Source organism: Chaetodon auriga, chromosome 19, assembly GCF_051107435.1.
Source record: "Chaetodon auriga isolate fChaAug3 chromosome 19, fChaAug3.hap1, whole genome shotgun sequence".
In the NCBI taxonomy this organism is placed as follows: Eukaryota; Metazoa; Chordata; class Actinopteri; order Chaetodontiformes; family Chaetodontidae; genus Chaetodon; species Chaetodon auriga.
In genome coordinates this window covers 2,808,822-2,836,158 of record NC_135092.1, presented here as the reverse complement: position 1 = coordinate 2,836,158, position 27,337 = coordinate 2,808,822, and the positions used below count along the sequence as shown (strand labels likewise).

The 27,337-nt window shown below is 40.6% G+C and overlaps 1 protein-coding gene across 1 annotated transcript; it reads right to left on the bottom strand.

Annotated features, from left to right (window-relative positions):
• Nucleotides 1-998: 998 nt before the first annotated feature.
• LOC143338520 (stromelysin-3-like) lies at nt 999-21,164 on the bottom strand. The gene is made up of 8 exons (XM_076758973.1): nt 20,766-21,164; nt 11,485-11,771; nt 7,885-8,028; nt 4,084-4,217; nt 3,683-3,897; nt 3,356-3,560; nt 1,255-1,515; nt 999-1,130 (listed from the first exon to the last, which is right to left on the bottom strand). Exons 1-8 carry the CDS (start codon nt 20,874-20,876, stop codon nt 1,003-1,005), a joined length of 1,485 nt encoding a protein of 494 aa, XP_076615088.1. The 5' UTR covers nt 20,877-21,164; the 3' UTR covers nt 999-1,002.
• Between the last annotated feature and the right edge of the window lie 6,173 nt (nt 21,165-27,337).

Sequence of the window (27,337 nt, the reverse complement as noted above, 5' to 3'; positions counted from 1 at the left end):
TAAAGTAATATAACAAGTAATGTAACTAATTGCTTTTGCTGTTGCATATTAGTAAGTAGTTAATTACCTTTTCAACAAGTAATATGTAATTAGTAATAACATTTTTCAAGGAACTTATGTTGGTCTTCAGTACAAGAACATGCAGGTGCACACAGACAGACAAGCAGACACATGCCAACAATCCCAGGGTGACGCAGGTATTTTTCCAGAAACAAGAGAAGAATTTGTGGAGAATAATAAGGATCTCAGTTCTCAGCATTCAACCTGATGCAGATGCAGCCTACTTCCTTGAAGAACACCTTAATTCATACCTCAACTTTGATAGTGAGCACAGTGTTGTCTTTGGTTTGTTCTTGATTTGTGTTTTGTTCCTAGTCCACACATTAAAGAGTATTTAATCCTGCTTGCAGTACCAGCCTGTGGTGGCTACATGTTCTTTCAACAACACAACCATTGCAATACAGCACTTCACTCTGTACTATAGAGACTTGAGCCTTTCAGCCCACAGAGGCTGTATAGCAGTACTATTTGTCCGGCATCTAGAATGGAATTACTCTTTCAATGTGGACAAATTCAAGCAACTTGGGCAGTTAGTTTTGGGACCAAAGCCTGGGGGTGGAACTTTTTCAGTATTGAATTTCACCATCACCACAATTTTAACCAGCTGTCTTCTCCAGATGTGTATTCTCATGTTAAATTGACCAGATCATTCCTGGCTCTGCAAAAGTAAGCAGAAACTGACTGCCTGCTACTAAGAAACTTCCACTCAAAGTAAAATCTAGGAACATTTCACATATATTTTCAAATACAAATCCAATGTTTTAAAAAAAAAAAAAATATTTGATTGTAGCCGGCAAGAGTTTGTTGTTACATTTACATGGGTCTAAATGAAATACATCCTTAAGCATATTTCCAAAATAGCCACGATGTACTGTGTGGGGAATTAAGCTGAAAAACCATCCCACTGCTCCTCATAAGGTCAGCAGATGTATGTGTATGAACTTATTTTGACAGAAAGGCAGTGCAGCCAAAGAAATCCACGCCAATGTTGCGGGGGTAGCCTTCTAACACCTTCAACGTCACAGGGTCAAACTTCCAGTAGTGCATCCCACTCAGGAAATTGGCATAGCCTGTCAGGGCAAAGAGAAGGCAACGGTCAGTTATGGACTTTTCCTTGACACTGACAGAGGCAACGAAAACTAATATTAAAGTCAACATGTAGCTTTTCCCTCTTTCCCCTGCCCCAGTCCTCACCATATCTGTCCCGAAAGGCTGCATCAGTATGACTGGGCATTCCTTCCCACTTGTGCATGCTACGAGGATGGATATCATCAACTCGATTCTCCTGAGGATTGAAGGGCCAGTAAGAAGTAGACTTGAGTAGGTAGACTTTCTCAATGCGGTCATCTTCCCACTTCAAAGCCGCTTGGATATCTGTTACAGGAAGACCCAGCTTCCGCACCGAGTCTGGTCCAGTAATCTTCCTCTCAGCATCAAACACCCAGTAGCTGTCACCTGTCATGGTAAAAAGAGGGAAATAAAACTCAAAACGTCATTCACTTGGACTGTACGTCATGGACTACTGTCAATATTCTTTTCACCCTCTTTTCATCCTTTACAACTGGCCTAAATGTTCTATAGCAATTAGTTAGTAATAATAAGGTAATAATTAAAAAAATCTCCTCTGACCACAAACCTACTCTCACTGGTGGATATGATTGAGTGTGATCAGAAGTGTGCTCAGTTGCACCTGTAATCTCACCCATCAACACTCAGATACAGATCAATACTCAGACAGTGAGGTGACAGTTAATTCAAGGGTTTGTATTTGTACCATCCACTCTATTCTCTTTGCTGTAAATAAGGTAAGACTGGCAGAGAACTGCTACTCGTGTACAATCAGTACACTCTCAATGCCTATCATTTAATTCTAACGTGACAGCTGCCCGTTGGAGAGAGCTGTTAACTAAACTTGCTACAACACATTAACATTATACTCAAGAATTGCATTTAGGTCTGACACTGTCCCATAAAATAAAAGATGCATGGAATTCAGTTTAGCTTTTGACCAAATCAAAGTGAATGAATTTCACTAATCGAATATTATCTGTCATAAATACCAATAGACAAATCAATTTTCTCATCAGTGCTTTATTACCTCCACTACCAGTGTAAACCGGACTTGGCAGCAAGGACCAAACATAATCCAAAGTGGTCTATAGTTTCTGTGCCTTCAATACTCAGTTAATGTGTGGATAATGTGCTGTGTGAAACTGAAAGTATTAGTATTACCTGAAGCAAACAGACTGGTGCTTTTTATTGCCAGTTTAAATCCAAAACTATGAACATAACCTCCTGTGGAGGAGGTCAGGTGTGCAGCATAAGTTACCATGGCAATCTAGCCAGGTTAAATTAGCCACCTTAGTGACAATGGAAACATACCTTACCTACATTGATCTTCAAATCGACCCTTTGCTAAGCCTTGTCCCACTGATTACTGTCTGTTCATCATTTGGACACATATTCAGTTTAAAATTATAACGTTGGCTAATTTCTCATTAAATTCAGAGTAATTAAAAGAAAAGGTCCTGATTTCATACAGAGCTGACCATTAATTTTGTTGACTGACATAACAACTGTAATTAGCAAATTTTATCCGCTGTAGCTAGCTAGCTGAGCTGCATTACACTTCCTCAGGTTGGCTGAAAGTTTGTCTCCAGGTGACTCGTTTTAAAATGAAAACCATGTAGAAGAGTCTTTAATCTGCACTTGATGGATGCTTACATGATATTGTTCTAAAAGCTTCAGGGTACGGCTGCATTTCTCTGGCAAGAAGTCAGCAACCTCACCACTTTTACTTTTGCTTTTTTGCTTTTTGTATTTTCAAACACTTTGTTTGACTTGTGCAAGAGAGAGGGCTTTGAAAAGAAGGACTAGTCCAGGAGTTTGGGAAATATAACAGTATCTTTGGTCATAAGATTGGCTGGGTTTGCTGGAATGTAAACTTCCCTAAATTCAATAAAGATTAGGACAGAGGCGCAAACGTTAGCCTAAAACTTATTGCTCCCACACAGTGTTTGTGTCCGTCCTGAACTGGATTTTTGGGACATTACCTGTTACCTATGATTTGAGGTGGCGTTCATTTGGTCAACAGCACAAATTGCATGTCAAATGGACCAAAGTTGAACTCCACAAAGGAACAGCATAAATTTAGCCTACTTTGCCTCTGGGAGAAAATTTTAACTGTTGGCACTGCTTCAAACCAGCATTTGAACTGCACACTTTCAACAGAGCACACATATATTTTCTTCATAAAATAAAAAAAATCAAATTTGCTTCTGTATATAAAACCAACCTTGGAAGAACCAGATGTTACCAGACTTGTCTTCATACGCAGCATCGATCTGGTCAGGAATGCCTCTCCAGTGGCGTGATGCCAAGGCTGGATAGCCAGGTTGTAGCTGCCCATCACGGATACGCCAAACATATCGGAACTTAAAGAAGAACAGTTCTCCCCTGATCATGGACACAGCATCAAAGTTTGTCCTGCAGGCGTCCGGCTGGGGCACAACAACATACACAGAAGTGATATTTTTGTCTGTGGACTAATATGAGAATTTGAGACTGGTGAAATCTTGAACTATAGTACATGTAGCCTTGAGGTCCAGTCATATAGTCTCACCATTCCAGTGTCTATGTCATTGGTCTCTGTCATCTCGGGTGGAGCGTGCCGAGGGGGGCCATACAGGTACTGGATGCCCCTCTTGTCATCCTCGCTCAGCTGCACAGGGTATGAGTCGCTGTAGAAGGGACACATCACAGCATCAGGCTCCAGAGAGTGCTGCAGACCCAGGACATGGCCAAACTCGTGAGCTGCCACCTGTAGGAGATCAGTACCTAAACATGACAGCAGAGGATAAAGGGACAGTAACACTAGAATTAGATGTTGAATGTGTCTTCAGTGAAATCAAATGAGGAACACAAATAAGGTGCCGTTTCAAAGCAAAGCCCTTTTGAACCAGGTTTTCTTCAACACAAAACAAGATCTCTGTTCAAACTCAAAAGTATTTCAAATGTCCTCACCCACACTGTTGCCCACTGTCCAGTGCTCATCATAGTCAAAGTGGACTTCTCCCTCTTTGTGTGTCCTGGGGAAGAAAGCGTGGGCCAAGATTCCTCCAGGACCATCAAACGGTAAGTTGTCCCCATGCCAGTATCTGCACAAGCACTTCCATTACTGTACGCACGCAATCTAATACTTAGTATCACACATTTGAACGTACTTCTGTCTGCTCAGCATGTTGGAAATCCAGGTGGGAGGACAAAAGAGAAAAATTATTTTAACTTGTATAATTTAGAATCCCAGAGTGTGACACAGCAGCACCTTCTTCCCACCTGAACGTTGAATGATCACATGGTCTGTGAATGCTGCTGTGTTAACCTGCACATTAGTGCAGCCAGGAGAGAAAAACTCTCCTTTGATATTTGCTGAAAATTACGTTAACCACAGCAGATGTGCTGTGAGTAGGAAATGCATGAAATTAAGCATCACATTTTCTTTCTTTGATTTCCAGGAGACACGGAGGAGGACTTCACAGTTTTTATTGTGTTCTCGTACAGGTTTGTAAATATTTTCCTCCATTTACTTTGCATGCTTTCATCAAGACTTTTTAATAACACATTTTCAGTATGTATTTATAGATTTTGTGTCATGTATATTGTGGCATGTAAATCTAACAGTAGACACACCCCATAATTAGTGCCTGTTTAGGAATTTGCTTTGTCTAAGTCCACATGAGAGGTCTTTATGTGTTCTTTAAATATATCTTTTAATGTAATAGACTTAATATTGTGGGGGACCAGCAGCATACCTTGCAACTATATCTAATCCTGGCTTTACATTTTATTGAATTCTTCCCTTCCCAATTCTTTCCTCATTAGGGGGTTCACCCCTGATTACACACACTGTTCACTGTGTTCATCTTCATTAAATCACATGCAAATGGCATCAAGCCACTAAAAAATAACCACACACACCAGCTGTTTTAAAGCGATAAGACCATGGATGTGACTGGCTGACAGTGTATTTATTAACCACCATATCCTCTGATGACCCAGGCCTTTAGCACTTTGTGTTTCTACACACACAAAAAGTTACCCTTTACAACCCCTGTAAATATATAAGATTCAGTCCCTAAAAGCAGTTATGTTAGAAACGGACTTATGAAAGTAACTTGTATAGGTCAAGAGTCAAAGTAAAAAAGGGCTTGGCAGAATTCTGTAGTGTAGCACAGTGAAACAAGAGAGTTGTTATGACACGGACGTATCGTAAAGCAAATGCCAGAGTGACTAATCTGACCTGATAAAATGTAGCTGGAGGCACGCTCTTAAAAACCCTGCCAAACAAGTCCTGTGTTGCATTCATTCATGTTTGTAATCTCCTCTTGAGCTTGGCTCGGATACATCTGGTTTAGTTTTTCCTGGGTCACTCTGACAAAAGGATCCAAGAGATTTATGTCTGGATCAAATTACAGAGATCTTCTGGAAAACACAGACTGCTGCCATCTTTGGGTCTGTATTTACAGGGGTTTTTAGAAACAATTGGTTACACATATTTCTCAATATTGAGTTTCAAAACCCTTCATACAGTCAGCACAACAGCAGTCAATGGGGACTGTGGACCACATTTCATTGCTTTAACACACAATGCATGCAATGACCACATCTTTCACAGTTTATGATTTCTTTTTCTCACTTGAACTCAAAACAATGCACCAAAACAACACTACAATACATTACACCACAATTTGCTACATTCGGTATACCATTAAAAAAAACTGGGCCAGCACAGAACAGAGGGGGACAAGACGCAGACAGTTACATATGTATTTCTAACTCAGACATATTTCTACAGCTACATTTTCTCTGGTGAGAAAATGAGACACATTCTGCATCTGTGATTTAGGAGCTGATAGCAAATTCTCTTCTATCTGTATATATCTGAACTCTGCAGCAACAACACACAGCACCCTGTCCAGCAGTTAACAGCGGTAGTCACCATAACAACGATATCAAGGATAGGGAAATAAGTCACATTAAACCACATCACATCATGCGGGAACAGGACCACTGTGAAGGAGTTCCAGCATTATATTCAATGTCACCATAAGAGGTGTGGCAGGGGTCTCCACTGCATTGGTTCAAGGGCCAGAAGTTTGATGTGGGGAGTGGACGTCAGAATACATAAATAAGTAAATGTAGGCCTAATTAGCCAATTATTGTTTAATAATTTCATTTTCTTACAAAATGAATGTTATTTTTATGATTCTATACCAGAGTGAACAGACTAGAAAACCAATCCATAATGATAACTAAATACTGAACTAGAAAAGTAGGAGGCAGTCAGTCTTCAGTGCAAACCCCGCAGTTTAATACCAATGAATGAATCCTTATCTCCACTCCACTTCTGGGACTCAATACAATAGCTGGCCAATGAAAATAAACCCAAGTGACACGTCTTGCTTCTAACAGACAGGCTTTGTGATTCTCTGTGAGGATGTGTTTCTGCAGAACAGTTGAACTATGAGTTACATATGCTTCAGGATCCAAGGAAGCAAACTATAATACTCAGTTTGAGACTCTACACAACAGTTGGCCAATGAAAATAAACCAAAGTGACACCTCTTGCATCTAATGCCAAGGTTTGTGATTCTCTGTGACTATCCAGAGCTGCTGAACTTTGAACTGCGGCTCAATGATAAATGGCTCAATAAATAAATGAATATCCCATTAAATGCAAAAAACAGCCCACTGTAAACAGCTCACTGCGGCTGCTCCTTCTCATTCCATAAAATTTCAAACTGTTCCGCAATCAAAAAATACCAAAAGTGGCCATTGTCTTTTTTTATAGACTCATTTTTGATGAAGCATAGTGGTAATTCCAAAGTTTACTGGAAAAAACATTCTACTGTCTACTTCATAACAAAAGGTAACTTGTGTTGTGTCAGTGCAATGCTTTTATGTGAATCTGCCGCAGCAGGAAATATATGATTTGCATTAACAGTAATACAGCAGTTTTTCTGAGAATGTTACCACAGACACCCAGTTCACAACACTGCACATATATAAATATTGCCATAGGCTCAGTTACCATTGTAGCCCCCAGTAGGGAATGCTAACTGAGAATGCTACCAAAGTGCAGTGTTGTACAGCAAACTGCACTAGGTCATGGTAGCTAGCTACAGTCAGGGGTTCTTTTAGCAATAAGTAAAGCTATCTGTCCATCACAAATCTCTGTAAATCACAGGGAGCTGAGGCAGAGACAAAAGACATCAGAGGGAAAACCAGAAAATATTTTCTCCATAAAATATGATTGTGATCAGCGTCCTGGTTGGAGCTAATCCTCATCACTTTGGTACAACATTGGTGAGCCTCAGACTGTCGCAGACGCCCACCAGTGTTAGAGTAAGGCATGTGTAGTAGATCTGACACCAAGACACATTTAGAGTTTGCATATTGAAATACAAATTCATACAGAAATGCATAAATAAATGAAAAAAGAAAATACAGAAATACATAATTTTGGGGAAATAAATAAGGGAGAACACGAAAAACAAAAATAATCCAGAAAAAAATGACATTAACCTTAAATTTGAAACTGAATATATCAATAAAATGGAAAATTAAATGGGTCAGTAAATTAGGGATTAATACAAAGCTAAATAAATACAGAAGCAAATTAAATCATAAATATCAATTTAATGCCTACATTTCTTTTTTATGTTTTAAGAGCATTTAATGGCATACTGATTTATCTATTGAGCTATTTATTATTTCTTCATTTTTTTTTTATTTGGGCAGTTGTGGTCCTCCATATTTTCTTACCTGCTGAAGTCAATAATGATGTCGGCTTTCTCAGTGGTGACCTCTCTGAACCTCAGAGGAGTCACTGCACTCCACACACCGAATGCCTCCTGGAATATATGTCGCACTTTACCCTCACTCATCTGCCAGGGGAAACGCACAATCCTATTGGACACACACACCAATGTGCTGTTTTAGAGAGCACTCAAGAAAAAAACATGCTATCCTTCAACATTGTTAAATTCCTGCAGAGGATGGGATTCTTTTCTTGGAGTTTCTATACCCACTGTCAACTTTCCAACATGTCAAAGAATATTTTGGTATTTTTTGTATGACAGAAATACACAGAATACTCACAGAAACACTCAAACATCACAAAATGCATACAAAAGAAATGGATGCACAATAACTCAACCTGCTGACACACTGTCACCATGGATACAGGTATTCATGCAAAAGTTGGCCACAAAGTGAAATGCAATCAGCACCTCATAAGCTTATAGTTACAACATTAGTAGTCATGTACACAATATGCTTGGGGTTCAAGTGGTTTAGTTGTGAGAATAGCCGAGCAACAGCAACATAGATGACAAAACACTCCTTGTTGTACTGTACTGTATTATCATCATATGAAAATGAACTTCCATGGCCTGGTTGTAAGAAATGCTGTTAATCTGCAGAGCACGGCAAAATGCAATTACTTAGCTGTCAGCAAATGCTAGCTTCCCATGCCAATGTGATTGCTCATGCTCATGCTAGCTTTGAAGAGCAGCAGTCAAACTGAAACTGGAGAAATACTGCGGCAAAGGTATAAGCATTGCACAGCACAAGCAGCAGCACTCCCAGCAACCTGCTAGATGGAATTAAAAATAGCCAACATGTCCGTTGGCTGTGTGAAAGAGCTGTGCACAACCTACTCATTAGTAGCTATGGGTTTACCCCAAAACAGGACCCCCTCCAGTTTGCCTACCAAGCAAACAGGTCAGTGGGTGACAGTCAACATGGTACTGCACTGCATCCTGCAACACCTTTGACTCCCCAGAGACATATGCAGGGATCTTGTTTGTGGACTTGAGCTCAGTGTTCTACAGCAGAACTTGCTTCTGTAGAAAAGGTGGGCTGACTTCTAAAAGCAATGCCCAAAATCAACAAAGTGAATATGCCCGCATGCATGGCCCGATCATTCCACTCAGTGTAAATCCTGTCATATTGTGTTAGGGGCACAGGTTAGAGAATGGGCTCTTTCTTTATGTTCAGCTGTGTGGACTAGCTCAGACACGACACAGATTGTAAGATGAACCTCTTAACCTCCCCTCACTCTCCTTCGCTCCACACAAATGGTAAGCTGTGTGTGCTGCTACATCAGGAAATTGCATCTGTCAAAAAATTTGATATACACAGTTAAAATAACCACTGGGTAGTTTAAACTGGTCCTCTTGGATACATGGATAATACTACACTGGTACAGGTGATGTAGTGTCTAAAGCTCACTAATTTTCTTACCGTGCTTTCTGACTTAAGCTCTAATCACACCATGAAATTGGGGTTTGGTCTCCAATAATCATTGATTCTTTGTGCAAAATAGTGACTTGTGAAGCCCTTGCACTAGGCCAGTTAGTCATACAAGGAGCTGATGCCAAACTAATGTTTCTTAACCTTTACACCCACTGCAGCAATGAGTGTTGTTGCCTGTGGTTTACAACACTGCCAGCTGTGTTCAAAGGGAAGGTCAGATAAGTCAGATGCACTTAAACCTGGACTTCAACTACAATGGTGCTTTTAAGATATTCTAATTTAATAGTATAATGCTGCAATAATCCCCTAATTTCTTTTCTATGTCCATTGCTTTGGTTTATCACCCAATACCTGCAGAACTGTCAGCATCTGCTGTACTTTGTGTTCACTGCTACTGTTAAACTAAGATGAACTGCTGTGCTGCTTACATGACTCATGAGTCTTTTTATGGATTGTTGTAAACTTATTTGGTATCAAAAGGTTCATCTCTGGACTGGACATGACATTTTATGTATGCAAGTAAAAGGTGTTCATACTTGCAATATTAGATTATTATCTACTTAAGGGCAGCGCAACAAGCTGTAAACAGAATTCTGATCTTATGACAAACATCAGTCGCCTGTTTACACAGACACTGTGCATTCATTTGGAATCATGTTTCTGGCCACCTAGTGAATGTAAGTCCAATACTCACTCTTCTATTAGCTCTGTTTTAGTTTCTACCAACATCTGAGAAAACTATCTGACTCTAATGCTAAATACTCCGCTATGTTCACCAGCCATATGCTAACTGTGTCTGTCTGGTGTTACTTCAAGTGTACACTTTTAAGGTCAGAAAAAAAATCTGTTGTTCAAAATCAAAGTGTCAAGGAGTCACATCTGAGCTTGTGTTTTGCTCGTGATAGGCTGTACAAGCTATGAGCTGAATGCATACGGGATGTAGTGAGTAGCTGTGCCTTTTGTTTATTCTAGCTTGCTTGCTAAGCTTTGAGTAAAACGGCAGTTTCACATTTATCTTCAAGTCGTGTTTCTTTTCTTGACCCCAGCAAATAAAAGCAGTTTCCAGTCATCCTTGAATTTTTACTGTTTACTTTGAGATGTTCCCAAAAACAGATACTGTCAGCTGCTCAGCTACACTGCTGAGGCCAACAGAGCAAACAGGGTCTGTTTCTTATCCTGTCTGAACGTTTCTAGTAACAGCACAAGAGTTTCTGTAATATAGCAACAGTCTGTGTACACAAGCACAAGCTCACATGCACCCACACAAACAGAGCATTGCAGAATGAGACAGTGCTGATTTGATCCCCAACTCTGCTTTTGTCACACTGACCACCTCTGTAAACACATCAATAACAATGTGTCTACAATAATAATTATTAAGCAGTGTAACTTTAATTACAGAATGATTCGACTGTTTACGAGGTGGCTCACATGCTTTGCTGCTCTCACAAACTGAATCTACCAACATGTTCCACCACAAGCCAAAAGCTTGCGAAGCAAAAATGTAAACACATTGTAAGCAGCCGTTAGCTCACCATCTCCACCCCCCTCCCATCCTATTTATGCATACGATGTCAGACTAAAGCCACCAGCTTTGTTTTGCTCCATCACGTGCTCTCAGATGAACTGTTTTTTTCTGAAGGTGATGACACTGTCATTTACCTGTGACTGGAGAAGGCAGGACAGCGTGAGCTGACTGACAGGCTGAGCTGAACAGAGCTGTTGATTTGTCCTGCAGGCTGAAATAAACTTAGAAACAATTCTACTGACTGAATAAACCTCATTAAAGCTTACTAGAAAGATAAAGAACGAAATAAATTTGCCCTCAGAATATAGTCCTACAGAAACTGCAGGTGGTGGACAAACTGAGTATGGTGACACTTTGTAAATGATCTCAATCGATTGTTGTTGCTGATATATACCAAGATATCTGTAATAAACTAATAACGATTGGTTGGTCACACTCTAGCAGAGACCATTTTCTAAATATATAATCCTTATTGATTTTACATCCATCAAAACATTAAGCAGCGTATTCAGGATTAAAAGCCAGTGACAAATAGTGGTACAAAGCTGAATAACTGAATAAGCCGAAGTGTTTCTTACTTGTAAGTGAGGTCAGTCTTCTCCCAGCGACCTCCAAACAGTGCAAATCGCTTCTTGCGCTGCTGTCTCTTTAGGCCTCCCTTCTTCTCCTTTAGGTTGTAGTACGACAGGCCAACCTGCATTAAGGTGGGATAGTCTGGGACTCCACAGCGAGGACGCTTCCAGAATGCTGTGTCATTTTTGGATGCCAGTACTGACTTCAAATGGTACTCATTATTTAGTGTGTCCTGTTCATGTCTTTCAGACTTCTTCTTCAGACCAGTGCCACTGTTGCTGTGAGGCCATTCCTGCAAAGAAAGGTTCAGTCACTGAAGTTATCATACACAGTCATCCTTAAGTAGGCAAGATAAGCAACAATAAATAATAGCTACTTCCAACAGATCATTGCAATGTCCATTTCTATGCTAATGATAACATCTTATATGTCATCAGATCCACTGTAGACCAGACCTTCTCCAAGTTACAGCCTGTTTGAGATGACCTACAGACCACTCTTAATTATTTAAAACTTGTGCTGAGCTCCAAGAAGACAAAGTGTTTACATTTTACAAGAGCACAAAGCTTTGAGTTCCTATTCCAATCCATGCTTTCAGACGAATGTAGCTGGCACAGTAAGGCTGTGGTGGTTTGGAAAACTCTAGTGTTTTCTTGTGTACTGTGGAGAGGTGTGGGGCTTTGTTTCCTGTGTTTCCTTTTTTGGCAGAGGCTAGGCGTGGTTCTCCAGGTGGCTTGGGAGTTGGCTCCAACACAGCTGGGACTCGTCACAATTAAGCACATCACAAAGACTGTGGACTGCAGAGGACTTGTTGTTTCTGCTGCTTAGTGGTATAGTTGGCCGTTTACTAGTACTACCTGTGAGTATAAGTGTATATTTAGTTTTGTTTCTCTTGTGTCAATCACCAGTGCCTGATCTCCTGTGTCTTTTTCCTTTGTGCTCAATGAGTTCTCCTGTGCCAATCTCCAGCTCCAGCCTCTTGCCACCACCTGCCTCGAGCCTTCACTCCGCAACTGTAACCACCTAGTTTCACCTGTGCCTCTACCACCTCTACCACCACGTGCCCTCAATGCTAGTACTCACACTACCTGAGCTCTATGCGCTCCAGCGTATCCCTGAACCGCTCTCCACCTCAGTACCACGTGCCTCACCAACTATTCCCAGGATTCCCCAGCTACTAGTTTCCTGCATACCTGGAGTCTTCTTTCATTATCCATTCAATAAATTCCTATTATACCCTTGCTCCCTGTCTGTGTGTCTACCATTGAGTCCAAATCCTACCGAAATGCAACAAAAGCATTACAAATACTTGACAATTTGGTTAGATAGCAGATTGTCCTGCAAACGTCCCAGTACAGTTTGATTCCTTACTGCAGACAGCTTTCACACTGACCACTGTGAGCTGTAGAAAAAGACCTGATGGTGATCACTAATCAGCATGCATGTGTTTTCATTTATAAGGCATTTTTATCTAAACTGTAAAATATGAAGCTGAAATTACAGACACTCCATCTAAGGGACTTTAAAGTTCCATCTGCTAATATTTTTTAGTTTTCCACTGGTAAAGCAGTTCCAGGCTTAATTCCCCTATATACTTCACTGTTATTATAGCAACAGTCACATCTAAACACGGATGAGCAAATATTGGTTTGACTCTGTGAGTCATGCCATAAAGAAGAAGAGTGAGGGACTGGTTGAAGTGGACACTTGTCTTCGTCCTGGTTTGCATCATTTAATTTTCGTCAGAGTAAAGACCACATGAGTAATCTGAGACACATGTATAAAAAGAGACATAACAAACCTCCATCAGAAGTTGACTCAAGTTAGGTAAAAGTACGCTTTGTGGACAATTTTAATCCAAATACAAATCCTGCTGGGAAACATGCTATTACCCTTGCAATGTTTCGAAACAACTTGATTCAATGAGTTTAGTCATTACATGCATTGTATAACTTCTAAAATGCTTCTAAAAGCAAAGTATTGAACATGACAATACCTGGTTACGCATTCCATACAGAAGGATTACAGGAGAATGGAAACTCAACTGCCAAATGCAGAAATCACAGACATACCCTTAGCATTAGACTTGACCTGACACTGCAGCAGGGCTGAAAATTCCGTTTTTGATAAATGCATTCATAGTTTAGTCCATAGGATATTAGGAAAGTGTCCCAATATCCCTGAGCCCAAAGTAACGATGCACTGTTATGCTCCACCAGATCGGGACATATCACATCTGACATATCATAAACAGCAGGGAGGGAGAAAAAGTCAGATCTATGCACCCCTAGCCCAAAGTGCAATCTTTAAATTGCTGGTTTTGTGATCTGTCTGATGACAGACTTTGTGAGTGTCTTCTGGTGCAGTGCTGGGTGGCCATCACACCTTCCTCACACAGTGAAGTCAGTTACTTACTGATACAGTTTGGTTCCTGTCTTGCTGATCTGACTGTTTGAAGCCAGCATTTTCAGCTGTCCCATTAGCCTATGATTGTTGGTAGACTTCAGGTTGAGAGTCGCTGAGTGGGACATTTGAAGCCAAGCAGACAACAGTCTCGATCAACACACACACACACACACACACACACACACACACACACACACACACACACACACACACACACACACACACACACACACACTATGCTGGCTGAGATCTAGCATGAGGGTGGAAATTACTGGGTGAGGACCATCATGTGGCTGGTGCATCTTTGTCTTGTATTACTTCATCTCGCATCATTGGGATAATTGTCATTATTTTTAAAAAATGTCTTTTTTCCCTGCAGTCAACAAGAAACATCTGACAAACACAATCCATGTTCAGATTCCTCAGTTGTGGGAAAATTGAAGACTTTTCATGGGAATTGTTACCACATGTTAATCTGAAAAACATGTTTGTGCCGTTTTCATCTGATATCAGACCACCACACCAAAAAAGTCCAAAACAACCACTAATCTGTCAAATAAGACAAACGCCTGTGCTCTTTGTCCTGTCAAGCTAATGGTGAAACAAGCAGGATTACTATGACTTCAGAGACAAAAGGTCAGTTTAAGCTTTCAGTAATGTAACCTCAGTCATATACGTAAGTCCCCTCCGCCCAGTGTAGAGTGGAACTGAAGCCTTATTTATTGATGACATGTCCTTCAGGATTGTAAAGCAAATAAGACAATTATTGAGAAGAATTCTGTGCTTTAACAAACTTCAAAAGCTCTAATGTAAAAGGATTATGGCTTGACATTTGTTGAAACAGTTGACAGTCAAAAGCCACACTGGCCCTAACTCAACCTCGAAAACAACCAAGTCTGTGGAATGATCTCAGGTGTGCCATCTGGGCCAAATCCAGCTGTTCATTATACTGTCAAGACCCGAGAGGAGTGGTTTACTGCTTAAAGATGAGTAATTAATGGGACAAATTAAATATCACACATTCAATCCCAGCAGCAGCAAATATATCTGTCTCATAACAGTCCCAACATTCATATATACATACAGTATATACGTCATCTCAGCTTGGGCTCAGACTTAAATTCTTAACATACAGTAAAGCTGGCATCACAATCCGTGACATCGGAATCAGAATCGGCTTTATTGACTATGTTTTAAATAGGTGTGGAGTTTGAAATAACTGGGCATTTTAGGATGCAGAGAGTTTCAAATGAAAGACCCCGCTGTGTTGTATTATGGGAATTGTAGGGTCCAGTGTTTGAGGAGCCTGACCATCAACTCTGTGGAGTGCAATACTAGAAGACTTGAGTATCCCTTTCATCAATAATTACAAATCTTTTAAATTCAATATGAAGCAGTAAGCATTTTTATTGTTAGAAAAACAATGTACCTCAGAAAATGACATAGACAGTATACTGTATATTTTCTGTATCTGCTCACATTGACTGAAATGTTAGATCAAGCGTCAATCAACGTTGTCAATGTTAGATCACGTTTCAAAGGCTACACCAGTTCACCAAATGAAAAATGTCCAGTCCTCTTCTGCACTATCCCGATATGCATTTTTAACTCATTTGTACAATATAGAAAAGTAGCTATTATTATTGTTATTATTATCATTTTTATTATTATACGATTTGGGGATGTATTTATCAATTGGCCTGTTGTTTATTTTCTCATTTCTTTGTTTTGTCTACAAAATGTCAGAAAATAGTGAAAAATACCCATCATGACTTCCAATGTGAAGTGGCTTGTTTTGTCTAACTAACAGTCCTGTAGACGAACACATTCAGTGTGCGATCATTTATGAAAAGCAGCAAACGTTCACCTGCTGTTTGCTTGTAAGATGACTGGAACGATTAATCGACTTGTTTCATCTCTAGCAGGGATCTTCACTGTAATCTAAAATAAACTCATGCTGGTTTGAACAATGGCTGCACAACCTGCAGAATAATGGACCCAGTGGTGGCTCCAGCTGGGTTGAAAAGGTTTTAACCACTTCAACAACACTGAAGCCACAGGCTTAGCTGAGCTGACAGGTAGTTCAATTCAAGGTGAGTGACAGAACTAAGGCAAGTGTTTGGGCAAGAAGCAAGTTTAAAAAGTTAAAAAGTAAAACACAAAGCCACACATGCCATTGAACAAAGCTTTGGGTATGCTGGGGAGATCCAGGAGATGGAGCTAACATGTCACCACAGGACTCTGTGGTTGCTGCATTTCGCCCAAATTGACGTGCCCGAGCTTCAACCCAAATTAAACACTGAGCCCGTCTGCATAGGGGAGCATTGTTGTTTTATCTAATAGGTGGCATCTGTTACATTAGGGAATCTTTGTTGATGTCACTCAGACATGTAAATACACTATGTGCACACAGGTCTGCACATGACATGAAAAAATGTGCACCACACACAAACACACACACAAACCTATTCTTCAAACCTCCACAAAGCTGCATCACACACAGTGAGCAGATGTCTGGAAATTCCCTGTTCAGTCATGACATCAGGTTGTCTGCAGTATAACACAGGGAGCATGTTATGAATGGCTTCAGGGATGCTGATCCACCATAACTGGGAATGACAAACTTTCTGACTTGTAAAAACAAAAAGTGAGCAGAATCTGATTTGACTTCCTAAACCACCAAACTACAAATGTGATAGGATCTACTCCCACATACATCCTTTGGCAGATAAAAAGTAGTACAAACTTGAGATAAATGGTGCGCACTGTGGAGGAAAGCTCTCAAGGGTAAATATTTAACCACAAAAAGTCCCAGATATCAGCAGGCCTGCAGTATTTTGCACACAAACAGGCTGATAATGCCAAGTGGAGGGAATGTGTGCAAGAAAATAGGATTTGAATGAACGGAGATGATTGCTTGGTCATGGGGGATTGTTTGGGTCTCTGCACATTAAAGAGTATGGTTGAGACCTGCTTAATGACGGTGACCTGAGACAACATTTAGTTGTGATTTGGCTTAATATAAATGAAACTAAATTCACCTGAATTGAGTTGATCCTCCGCTGTAAACATCTACATAGAATACACCTGTGAGAGCTACTCCTGACTGTGGTGAAAGAAGGATTCACATCAAAGTACAAATACATCAATGTAAAAATACTACATTACAAAAAAAGTCCTGTATTCAAAATCCTACTTGATTTTTGTGGCCTTTTGGGGGGCAGCAGAAACAGCACCGGCATATCACCAGCTTTGAAATTGATGAAGCAAACTTGTAAGCAAACAGTGGCATATTTACACATCGAACAGTTACAGAGCAACATTATCATTCATTTACACAATACTAAAAGTGTTTGTTTTTGCCACTGACAGGCTAAGATTGTTACAATAAGTGTCTGACGACATTATGGAGAGGATCCCTGCAGAGACAGGCCCTTTTTTTAAAGAGTAAGATCCATTTTGTTTAAGCAGAAACAGCTGTTCTCAGCTCTCACCAAAGCCAGACTCCATTCACAGAAACAGTCATTTCATCATCGGAAGACACACTTCATTCAAATGTGACAGGAAGAAAATAAAACTGACCAAAACCGTCTCAGTTCATCTTTTCACTGTTCCAAATCACCAACAACTCTGGTTGAGGTTATTTTAACCATACACTCATAAACTGAACTGATCTACCTTCTAATAATGATCCTCGTGAAGAGCATCATGTAGCATGAGAAGTGGGGCTAAAACCAATCTGTTTGTACTTCTTTAGGCATGTAGTTATTACTTATTGGACAGACTGAAAATAAAATGTCTTAACACAGAAAAACATTACCTGGAGATTCAGTAAGGTAGTTGTATATGTCATATTCGTCCACTTTGATGGAAGCAGACTGAAAGGAACTCATTGACCCTGTTTCTTTCATTTGTTTTTTTCTACAATTATATGTTGCATAACATAATTGTTTGTCTGACTCCTAATAGCTAAAAAGCAATGCAGCACACACTTATTTTGTGCTATTGAATTGGTAAAGACCTCGGAATTTGCATTTACCAGCAGTCAAATTAGAGGGCCTGCTCTGACCCAAAAAGAAGCGGCGACATGACGCAAGAGCAAAGTGTCCAGATGTGCTGCTCTCATCCGGAGCTTTTTCTCTGAAAACAGCTGCCTGGCGCTCCTGAAAACAGTGTTAAGAGGGTGGTGAGAGGAAACAATGAGCTGAAACGCAGTGTAAAGCTCTGTAAAGCTGACGGGAGCTGCAGATAATTCTCTGTGGGTTCATGTTGTTCTCACTTTGTCATTTGATACGTTATTATAATAATATCAATCATAGCCACTTTAAGTAAAGGTATTAAAGCATCATAAGCAAAATATACTTAAAGTATCAAAAGTAAAAGTACTTGTAATGCAAAAAAATGGCCTTTGATTGGCATATTATTACATATTACATTAACAGACTGTATCCAACTATCATACTACTATTATATTTTGGGGTGATTGAGGTGGCGCTAGCTTTAAATATTTTATATACAGTCTAGTAGTTTAGTCTGAGCTGAGGCTCAGCCTGTGATTATTTTCATTGTTGACACATCTGCAGATTATTTTTTGGATTGATTGATTAGCTTGGTCTACAAAATGTCAGAAAGAGAACGTCCATCGCATTTTCCACATCCCAAGGTCACGTCTTGAAATGTTTAATTTTGTCTGATCAAGTCCAAAAGACAGATATTCAGTTTGCAATGATATAAAACTGAGAAAACATTTTGGCATGTTTGCTTTCAAAATGACTCAAATGATTAACTGACTTGTTCATCAGAATTGTTGCAAGTTATTTTTTGTCAATGGACAAAATGATCAATCAAAAAACCACTTCAGCTCCAGTTGAGATCCCTCCAGAAGGTCACCAGATAAATCTGAGGGGTTGAAGTTTGGACTGGAAATGTGAGTAACAATTCACAGGCATCTGAAACAGAACGAGTCCCCAAACAACAGGTTTCCTCTTTGACAAAGCATATTATCAACTTAGCGCTGAGGCGAAGGTGCCTTCAGTGAGCTGCAGCTCAGCCATGCGAAAAACAGTGGAGAGAACTGCTGCTTGCTTCTATTGTCATTAAACAAGCCCTGATCATGCCCAGACAAGCTGAGTGAGTTAGCCAACCAGAAGATGGCAAAATGCTGCAGCGCTGATAAGGAGGTGTGGTTCACTCTACAAATGTAAGTTTTCACGTAAAGATGCTCATAACAACGATGGCTACATATTACAACAATACACATAAGACAAGTTTCTTGCTTGAACATATCACGATGAAGTAAATGTTGACTGCACAATGTAATACAGAATATATCAGAACAAAGACACCATTGGTGTTTTGATTGACTCACTATCAGCCTCACTTCCACTGTGCAGCTGTCTGTCACTGAATTCGATCTCCCGGGAAAAAGAAGGCTGAGTGGTGATCTCCGTCATTCCACTCAGATAGCACAAACAAACCACTGGCTCACTAGCAAAATGCGAGGATTACCTCCAAATGTTAACTGGTAATATTAAACCCTTCCTGTATTGTTTTTCACACTTTGTTAGGATATTGATGACAGGAACGCCTTCAAAGATCTTGTCAGAGTCCTCTGCCTTCAGGGAGATCTGGACCAAAACCTGGCTTCTCCTCATCTGAACCCATCAGAAGCAGGGACATCGGAGTTCTTTCCAGTCTAGTAGAATTTAAGTCAATCAAACAAATTTGTTTCTCCTTTATTATTTACTATTTTAATGCATTTGGTTGCTTTAAATTTTGTAAATATTACTGTAAAAAAAAAAGGTAAAAAATACAATATTTCCCTCTGGAGAACAAGCAGCATAAAAGGGAAATGCCCCAGTGAACTACAAGAGTAAGCATCCATCACTGCCTTCCACCGCTGACAGCTGAATACACTGATCAACACATTCATTTCCAGCGAACTAACAAAGTGAACAGAAATCATTCACTGTCAGACAAGAAGTGCCTTAATGCCCACACACAACATGCTGCCGGGGCTTGACTGCATTTGGAAGATCAATCAGTCAGCAACACCTCTCACTTGGCAACTAAAATGAAGCACTAAAATGTGGAGGATCATATCAGGAATAGCAGTGTGTCCTGTTTGGCACAAACAAAAAGCCTGGATGGAGCTGCTCAGTGCTGAGTGTCTGTTTCCTGATCTCTCCTGTTTGAGGAGCTGTTTTCTTCTTTTCCCCTGAGTCAGCAAACGAGCAGAGTTTTTAACCTCCTCTAGTTGCCAGATGACTTGCCTCTGCCTGCTTAATCTGACTCCCTCACTCGACTGTTGATATTACACCGGAGAGCAGGCCTGGCATCCATCAAGCTGCAGAAAGTTGGAAACAAATGGCCTGTGTGGGCATACAGTACATAACATGCAAGATGATTTGCATGCAATTGTGTGCATGTGTGTGTGCGTGTGTGTGTGTGTGTGTGTGTGTGTGTGTGTGTTGATTTTATTATTATTATTATTATTATTATTATTATTATTATTATTATTATTTTGTTACTGCAAGAAAAAACAATTGCTCTCTCTGTATATAATGCAGCATCTCAGCACCTGAGATTTCAGCTGCCACATGTTTCATGTCAGCAGCTTCTGACCTGTTGATGAGTTAACCATCACAAGCTTTCGGCAAGAAAAGTCCAGCACAAAAGCATTCAGAGAGTAAAAGTTCAGCATGCTGCCTTGAATGAAAAGAACAGGAGTCTGCAGCTCTGCCTTGAACCATAACCGTGCAGGACATTCAGTGGTGTTTAGCTATGAGGTCTGAAGAGAAACGGAACATGCAGCCTTTACTGACTGTGAATAACAGTTAATAAAACCACTCCCGTGTAGGTCCCGTCGGGTCAGTCTCACCTGCAGCTGCTTGTACCTGCTGACGGTCTTCGGTTCGTGTACCGGCAGAGAATGAGCGCAGAGGAAAAAGTGCAAAGACAAGATGCTGCCGCAAAACACGACAGCCCGCATCCTCTTCTTCAACAGACACAGGCTGGACGGTGATTGTGTGCAGGCAGGCAGAGGAAGAGGCGTGAAGAAGAGTCTGTGCAGTGGAGTGGAGGGGGATCTTATAGCCCGCCGCGGGATTTCTTTGTCCTCTTCAGATGACACTTTTTACGAGTTTGCAAGTGCTCAGCTGCACCTCACACGTCATTTAACCCCTTTCACTCCGAATGGACCCCGAACAGGCCTGATGCTAAGTTGTAGCCGGTCTTCCACAGCAGCCAGTGATCGCCTGAGGAGAGGAGCCCTGCGCGGCTCAGGGAGGGTGGTGCCTGGCTGCTGCTGCAGGAACGTCAAGTCAAAGTACAATTCTGGATTTGTTGTTGTTCTCCGTGAACACAGCTTTAAGTAGGCTGCATGATGTCTGTGATTACAGGGTGCTCTCACGAATCACTTACCGCTGAAGTCATTTATACTGACGGATGACTTTTTATTTGAACATTTCTTTTCTGTCCTGTGTGTCAGATGGGACAGACAGAGGGGCCAGGTAGCCTCCAGCTCATGATCAGCACCTTTGTTGGGGCAGAAGAACTCCACGGCCAGTTAACAGGCACAATGATGTATTACCAACTGCCTCATTATTTAGTGCTAAATAATTATCTGTGGTTGCTGAACGCAGCTGTCTGCTGCTCATAGAGAAGATGATGAGAGCAACACGCAAACCAAACGTCCTCTGAAACCACAACAATGAGCTAAAGAGAGAGTTGATGCCACTTTATTTTTGTCCTTCTTAAAACATTCGTGTATAACCCATATGAATGTCACCCAGCTCTGTCTTCTTCAGCTGGAGAAGAGGGAGGAGGTCCAGCAAATCAACAGCATCCAAACTGCAGCTGATCTGAACCCAACCACCAAGAGGCCAGCAGCTGCCTGCTCTGAACATGGCCGGATTCATCTTTTAGAGGGTTCTTGGGGAAAAAAGATGTTGTTGGGCTCCTGTTCCCTTTAATTTCCCATTTCGTGCAGACAGAAGTGTATATATGGCAGCTTCATTATACATTTGCACAGAAACACAGAACGCCAACCAGAACTCTTACATGAGAATACCACCTGGTTACAGGCTCTGCATGTCAGCTGCTTTGTGGTCGCCTAATTTCATGAAACAACTTTGTTTGTGAACATGTGAGCATGTTATTCTGCAAAAACTGAAAAATGATGTGAGACGGGACCTTGAACTTGACCTCTAAAACCAGGTTGTGGTCCCTGCTACCACGTCCTCCAGAGAGCGCCTGAGCTGCAGCTCATTAGTGGTATAACTGCCCGTTAACTCATACTGCTATGATTTTAAAATTAACTGCTATTACTCTTTGGTTTATTGGGTTTATTTTATTATTCAAGCATGTCCTTTTATAAGCAGTTTTGATATAGTTATTGTTGTCATCAGTTTTTAATTTTGGACGACTTGGCTCTGCATAGTTACCTGTACTTTCCACAGGGTGGCAGACATCCTTTGCTGTGTTTGTTAATTGCCCATGCAGAGATGACTGGAAACCCCTGTCTTTAATAACCAGTTCACCCCCTGCTGCATATTGAGTCATTAGAATGGTGAACTCAAAAGAGTGGGAAGAAAATAAGAGGAAAATGAGAAAAAACTCTCTGTAAATCCTGGGTTAACACCGTCTGTCAGTTTTCACTGTGTTTTTTATACAGTTTCTGAGATGATGATTGGTGACGAGAAGCTAAATAAACCATGGAGCAAAGCACAGAAGAAAAAAAAACTCCAAACAGTAAGGCTTCTTCTCTACAGTTACATTGAAGCATGATACTAAGATCAACATCCTGAGCCTTTGACAAGAAGGACACTGCAGAGACCCTCTGAAGGTAGACTGACAGTCAGAGAGAACTCAGGACCTTTCAGGGTGAACAGAGGGAGAAATGCAAAAGATCACAGGCTGCAAACCCAAGAGGAGAAGAAACTACAGAACCAGTATCAAGAGCAGAGGTCCTGTTGATGGATGTGATTCAAGACCTGGACTAACACATGACACAGAAACCAAAGAAGAACTCTCTGGACACGATTCCTCCAGTGCTTCAATGTGGTCCACCCCATCAAGTGAACTAGATACCTGACATTCTCCTGTCTCCTTCAGAGGAATTTGGCCTTCCTGATCCTCCAAGCTGGCCTGAACATTCATTGTCTCCTCGTCCCTTGGCCTCCTCTCCTCTCTATCCACTAATCCCACTTCTCCCAACTTCTTTACCTTCTCATTTCCCCAATGAAAGATATAAGTTGCACAACCCAGTTGTTTAATTATTATCCTCTATACTTTTGTGTTCCTCTCTTGATGCATTTAAATACTCTTTAAAGAAATCTTTCTCCTTGGCTCTTGTTTTGTTAAATGTCTTCACTACGTACTCTCTTCATATGCGTCTTGCTTGAGGAATTCTTGCCTTATAAAAACAAGCCAACACTTGCAAATTCCCATAAAATCTGGATACACTCGATACAGCAAAAATTGGTGTGATGTAAACGTCCCTTTCAGCACTAATACATCAAAATCTTTTTTTTCTCCATCACTGCAAGATCTTCTTTCAACTCTGACACACTAAGAGCATGAAATCATTTGGGGATTTATATATGGATGGTACTTTCGCTTCTTTCATCCACTGGAAAAAGACATATTCTTGCTAACAACCAGTTCTTTTGATGTTAGCCTTAACCCTAACCCATCTGGTCCTACTCCTTCATTCACCAAATGAAGCCATTTGGACATTGTTCTTACTACAAGCCCAATATGGAAAGGGTGTGGTTACTCCAGGAGGAACTGGATGAGGACACATGGGATTTGTATGAAGTTCCACTCCTTGGTCATTTGTGTAAGACGTGGACGTCTACAGTTTCAGCTTCTCCATTACCTTCACTGTTTAAGAGGAGAATATATATCCAAGATACTGTACACCCGCCTTATCCACTTACCAGTTGCTCACTTTTTGAACGGTACTAGACAGACTAACTTTGTCATATGTTTTTGGTCCCTCTGAATTCTCCAAAATATACATGAAATACTCCTGTATGACATCTGGCTTTCTGATTGCTAGAAGATTCTTGTCAAGTGGAAAGATGAAATGTCACCCATCTATACTCATTGGATGAGGGATCTATGACAGAGTCAGCCAATGCATTTTATAAACCTGGCAGTTGGTCATCAGGGAAGTCAAGATTTGCAAGTTGGATAACAAACCCTGAATTAAATTTTGTCTGAGTAAAATATATCTGTTGCAGTTATTCACGATGAAGGTGTGATGTGTCCAGTCAACATCATCTTTAAAGTCAGATCAGCTGAAACCCAGACGGTGGTTTGGAAAATAACAATAATAATAATAATAATAATAATAATAAAAAGGTATAAGTGAACTTGCTTGTGTTGCTCTGGTTACCTTTCAATGTAGTTGGTTGAACAATGCCTGAAAATGAGCTGATGGTATGTATAGCAGCAGGTCATGTCTGAATGGAACCTCTTATCCTATATTCTCATACCATCACAGTTTGGATTATAATGAAGTTGATTTAAATGGATGCTTTGTAAACACAGGTGGGGGTCTCACTTCTCTCCTGCTCAGCTTTTTGAAATAAAAAGAAGAATTCCACAAATGACACAGTACTTTAGTCAAACCATATGTGCCTCTCAACCAGAGAGACTTCTGCTGATCAAACTGAACTCTTCCTGCAGCAAACATCGGGTCTGTGATTTTGCTCTCCGGGTTAACCACAGTTTGTCTGTGAAACAATTGATTCTCTGTCTCCTGTCGAGCTGCTCAAGTTGGTCATCCATCTTTAATATGTCTGCTTGTCTCTGCGTCCAGCTTTATGTTTTGCAGACAGAGTAAATTCAGAACAGCTGCTGCACTGTCAGCGCAGCTTCTTTGTGTGACACTTCAGACTGGCAGGAGAGCCAATGTCTGGCTGGTGGATGCAGATTCATGTCGGATAACAGAAACAATTAATCATGCATTACTTCACACGCTGACAGTCAGGTGTTTGAGCTTGGAAACTCCTCAGACAGAGTGAGAACGCTGTCTAATGACTGGGTGGTGTTGGAGCTTGATGACAGGTTCAGCTGGCACCAGCTACATATGAGCTTTACAGATTTACATACACAGGATTCACATTGAACACCTACAGCGCGTGAATAAGTTTTCACCCTCACCCCCCGTGTTACAACTACAAATTAAAGTCTTTTTTATTGGAGTTGTATGTAATGGACCAAGACAAAATCATCCATAATTTTGAAGTGGGAGGAAACATTACATGATTTTCAAAATTACTTACAAATAAAAACCTGAAAAGTGTTGAGTGAATATGTATTCACCCCCTTTGCTGTGAAACCTCTAACTAAGATCAGGTGCAACCAGTTGCCTTCAGAAGTCACATGCTTAGTTAAATAGAGTCCATCTGCATACAATTTAATCCCAGTATAAATACACCTGTTTGTGAAGGCCTTAGAGAGCATTACCAAACAAACAACATGACGAAGACCAGGGAGCTCGCCAGACAGGTCAGGGATACATTTATGGAAAAGTGGAAAGCAGGGTGATAAAAATATATCCCAAACTCTGAATATCTCACAGAGCACCATTAAATCCATTGTTACAAACTGGAAAGAATGTGGTACAACAGCAGCTCTAACAGCAGAAGGCTGCCGACCGAAAATGATGGACCAGGCAAGGAGAGCGTTAATCAGAGAAACCAAGAACCAAGAGGCCGATGGTAACATCAGAGGAGCTGGAACGATCCACAGCTCAGGTGGGAGAAATCTGTCCACAGGACAACCATCAGTCATGCACCTCACGAATCTTGCCTTGAGAAGCAGGAAGAAAGCTGTTCCTGAAAAAAAGTCAGAAGAAATCTTTTCTTCTTTCTTTCAGCAACATCCTGTTTGGAGTTTGCTACAAGCCATGTGGAGAAACTGCAAACATGTGGAAGAAGGTCCTCTGGTCAGATGAGACCAAAACTGAACTTTGTGGCTCTGGTGCAAAACACTGTGGTGGAAACCCAACACTGCACATCATCCCGAGAATATCAGCCCCACAGTGCATCAGTAGTGGCAGCATCATGCTGTGAGGATGGTTTTCAACAGCAGGTACTGGGAAACCGGTCAGGATTGAGGGCAAGATGGATGGAGGCAAATACGGGGCAAAGAAAACCTGTTTCAGTCCACAGTAAACCTCAGACTGGGACAGAGGTTCATCCTCCAGCTGGACCTGAAGCACACAGCCTAAGCTACAGCTGACAGCTATGCAGGGACTAACATGGTTTGAATACTAAATAAAAAATTGCACTTACAAGCCCTTATATACATTAACCATATATTTACAAATGTTTGTAAAATCACCAATTTCTCCTCATTATTAATTTGGCTGTTCCATTGCATATGCAAAAATATTTATTTGTAGACATTATACTACCAGTTTTATCTGAACATCTGTTCAATACAAATGTTTATTTCAATCAAGTACTCTTTGATCAATGAAGAGTGGAGCACAAATGTGACCAGACATCGATGCCTGCTGCCAGTGCTGCGGACACATTTTGTTTGATTTTTCCTGACAAAAACATCTGTAAGTAAGTTTATGATATTCAGGGTTTGTTGACAGTGTGTAATAAAGCTCAATAATAAGCTGTATAGGGTTTGTATTGGTGTTTCTAATATTTTTTTCACTGCTATACTATACATGATGGGAACAGGACATGTAGAACAGATAATGAATTTGGACTCCAGGTGTTTCTAAAAGTCCATGAAATCCACTAATCTGCTCTTTTATTTATAATACTGTATTACCTACAAAGTGTCCTTGTCACATACAATCACCTTTTGGTCAATGGAGGGTAAGGGTATCCTCTACAGTCAGCTGTCCCTTTAGATGGGAACCACTTGGTGTCATGTGCTCTCTTCCCTTAGTCAGGTTTGCCCTCTGCTGTTCTTCGTTATGTATAGTATTCAGTATATTGAGTATATTATGAAATGCCATATTTATATGCAATATATTACAAGAGCAGGTGTTCATTGCAAAAACACATTCCAGAATGACGCAGCTGAATTAAAGACGAGGACCAAAACAACAAAAGTAAATATGGAAACAAATATATACAGTTCTGAGAACACGTTTACCATGAAGCGGCTGTTGTGCAAGAGAGACTTACCACCGTATCGGCAGGGGGCGCTGTTATATTTGCGCTGCACACCAAACGCCGCTGAAGAGAGCGTTAAGTTAGCTGGAGGTATTGCCACTTCAATATTACCGTCGAAATAAAGGTTTCATAAAAGCAACTGGCATTTTCAGGAAAAAAATAAAAAAAACAACAACTGTAGAAAAATACATTGAATATTCTTTTTGTGTAACTCACTATATTTCATTTTGGTGTTCTACGTTACTAGAAAACTGTTTCCTCTGTAAAGATTTTTATTTTGAAGATTCGTACAGGATGT

Excerpts from the sequence above, each read along its gene's own strand:
- LOC143338520 (XM_076758973.1), bottom strand. The coding sequence starts at position 20,876 with ATGCGGGCTGTCGTGTTTTGCGGCAGCATCTTGTCTTTGCACTTTTTC. Across the intron at positions 11,772-20,765 it reads GCAGGTACAAGCAGCTGCAG|GAATGGCCTCACAGCAACAG; the intron begins GTGAGACTGACC and ends CTTTCTTTGCAG. Across the intron at positions 1,131-1,254 it reads AGCCTTTCGGGACAGATATG|GCTATGCCAATTTCCTGAGT; the intron begins GTGAGGACTGGG and ends TTGCCCTGACAG.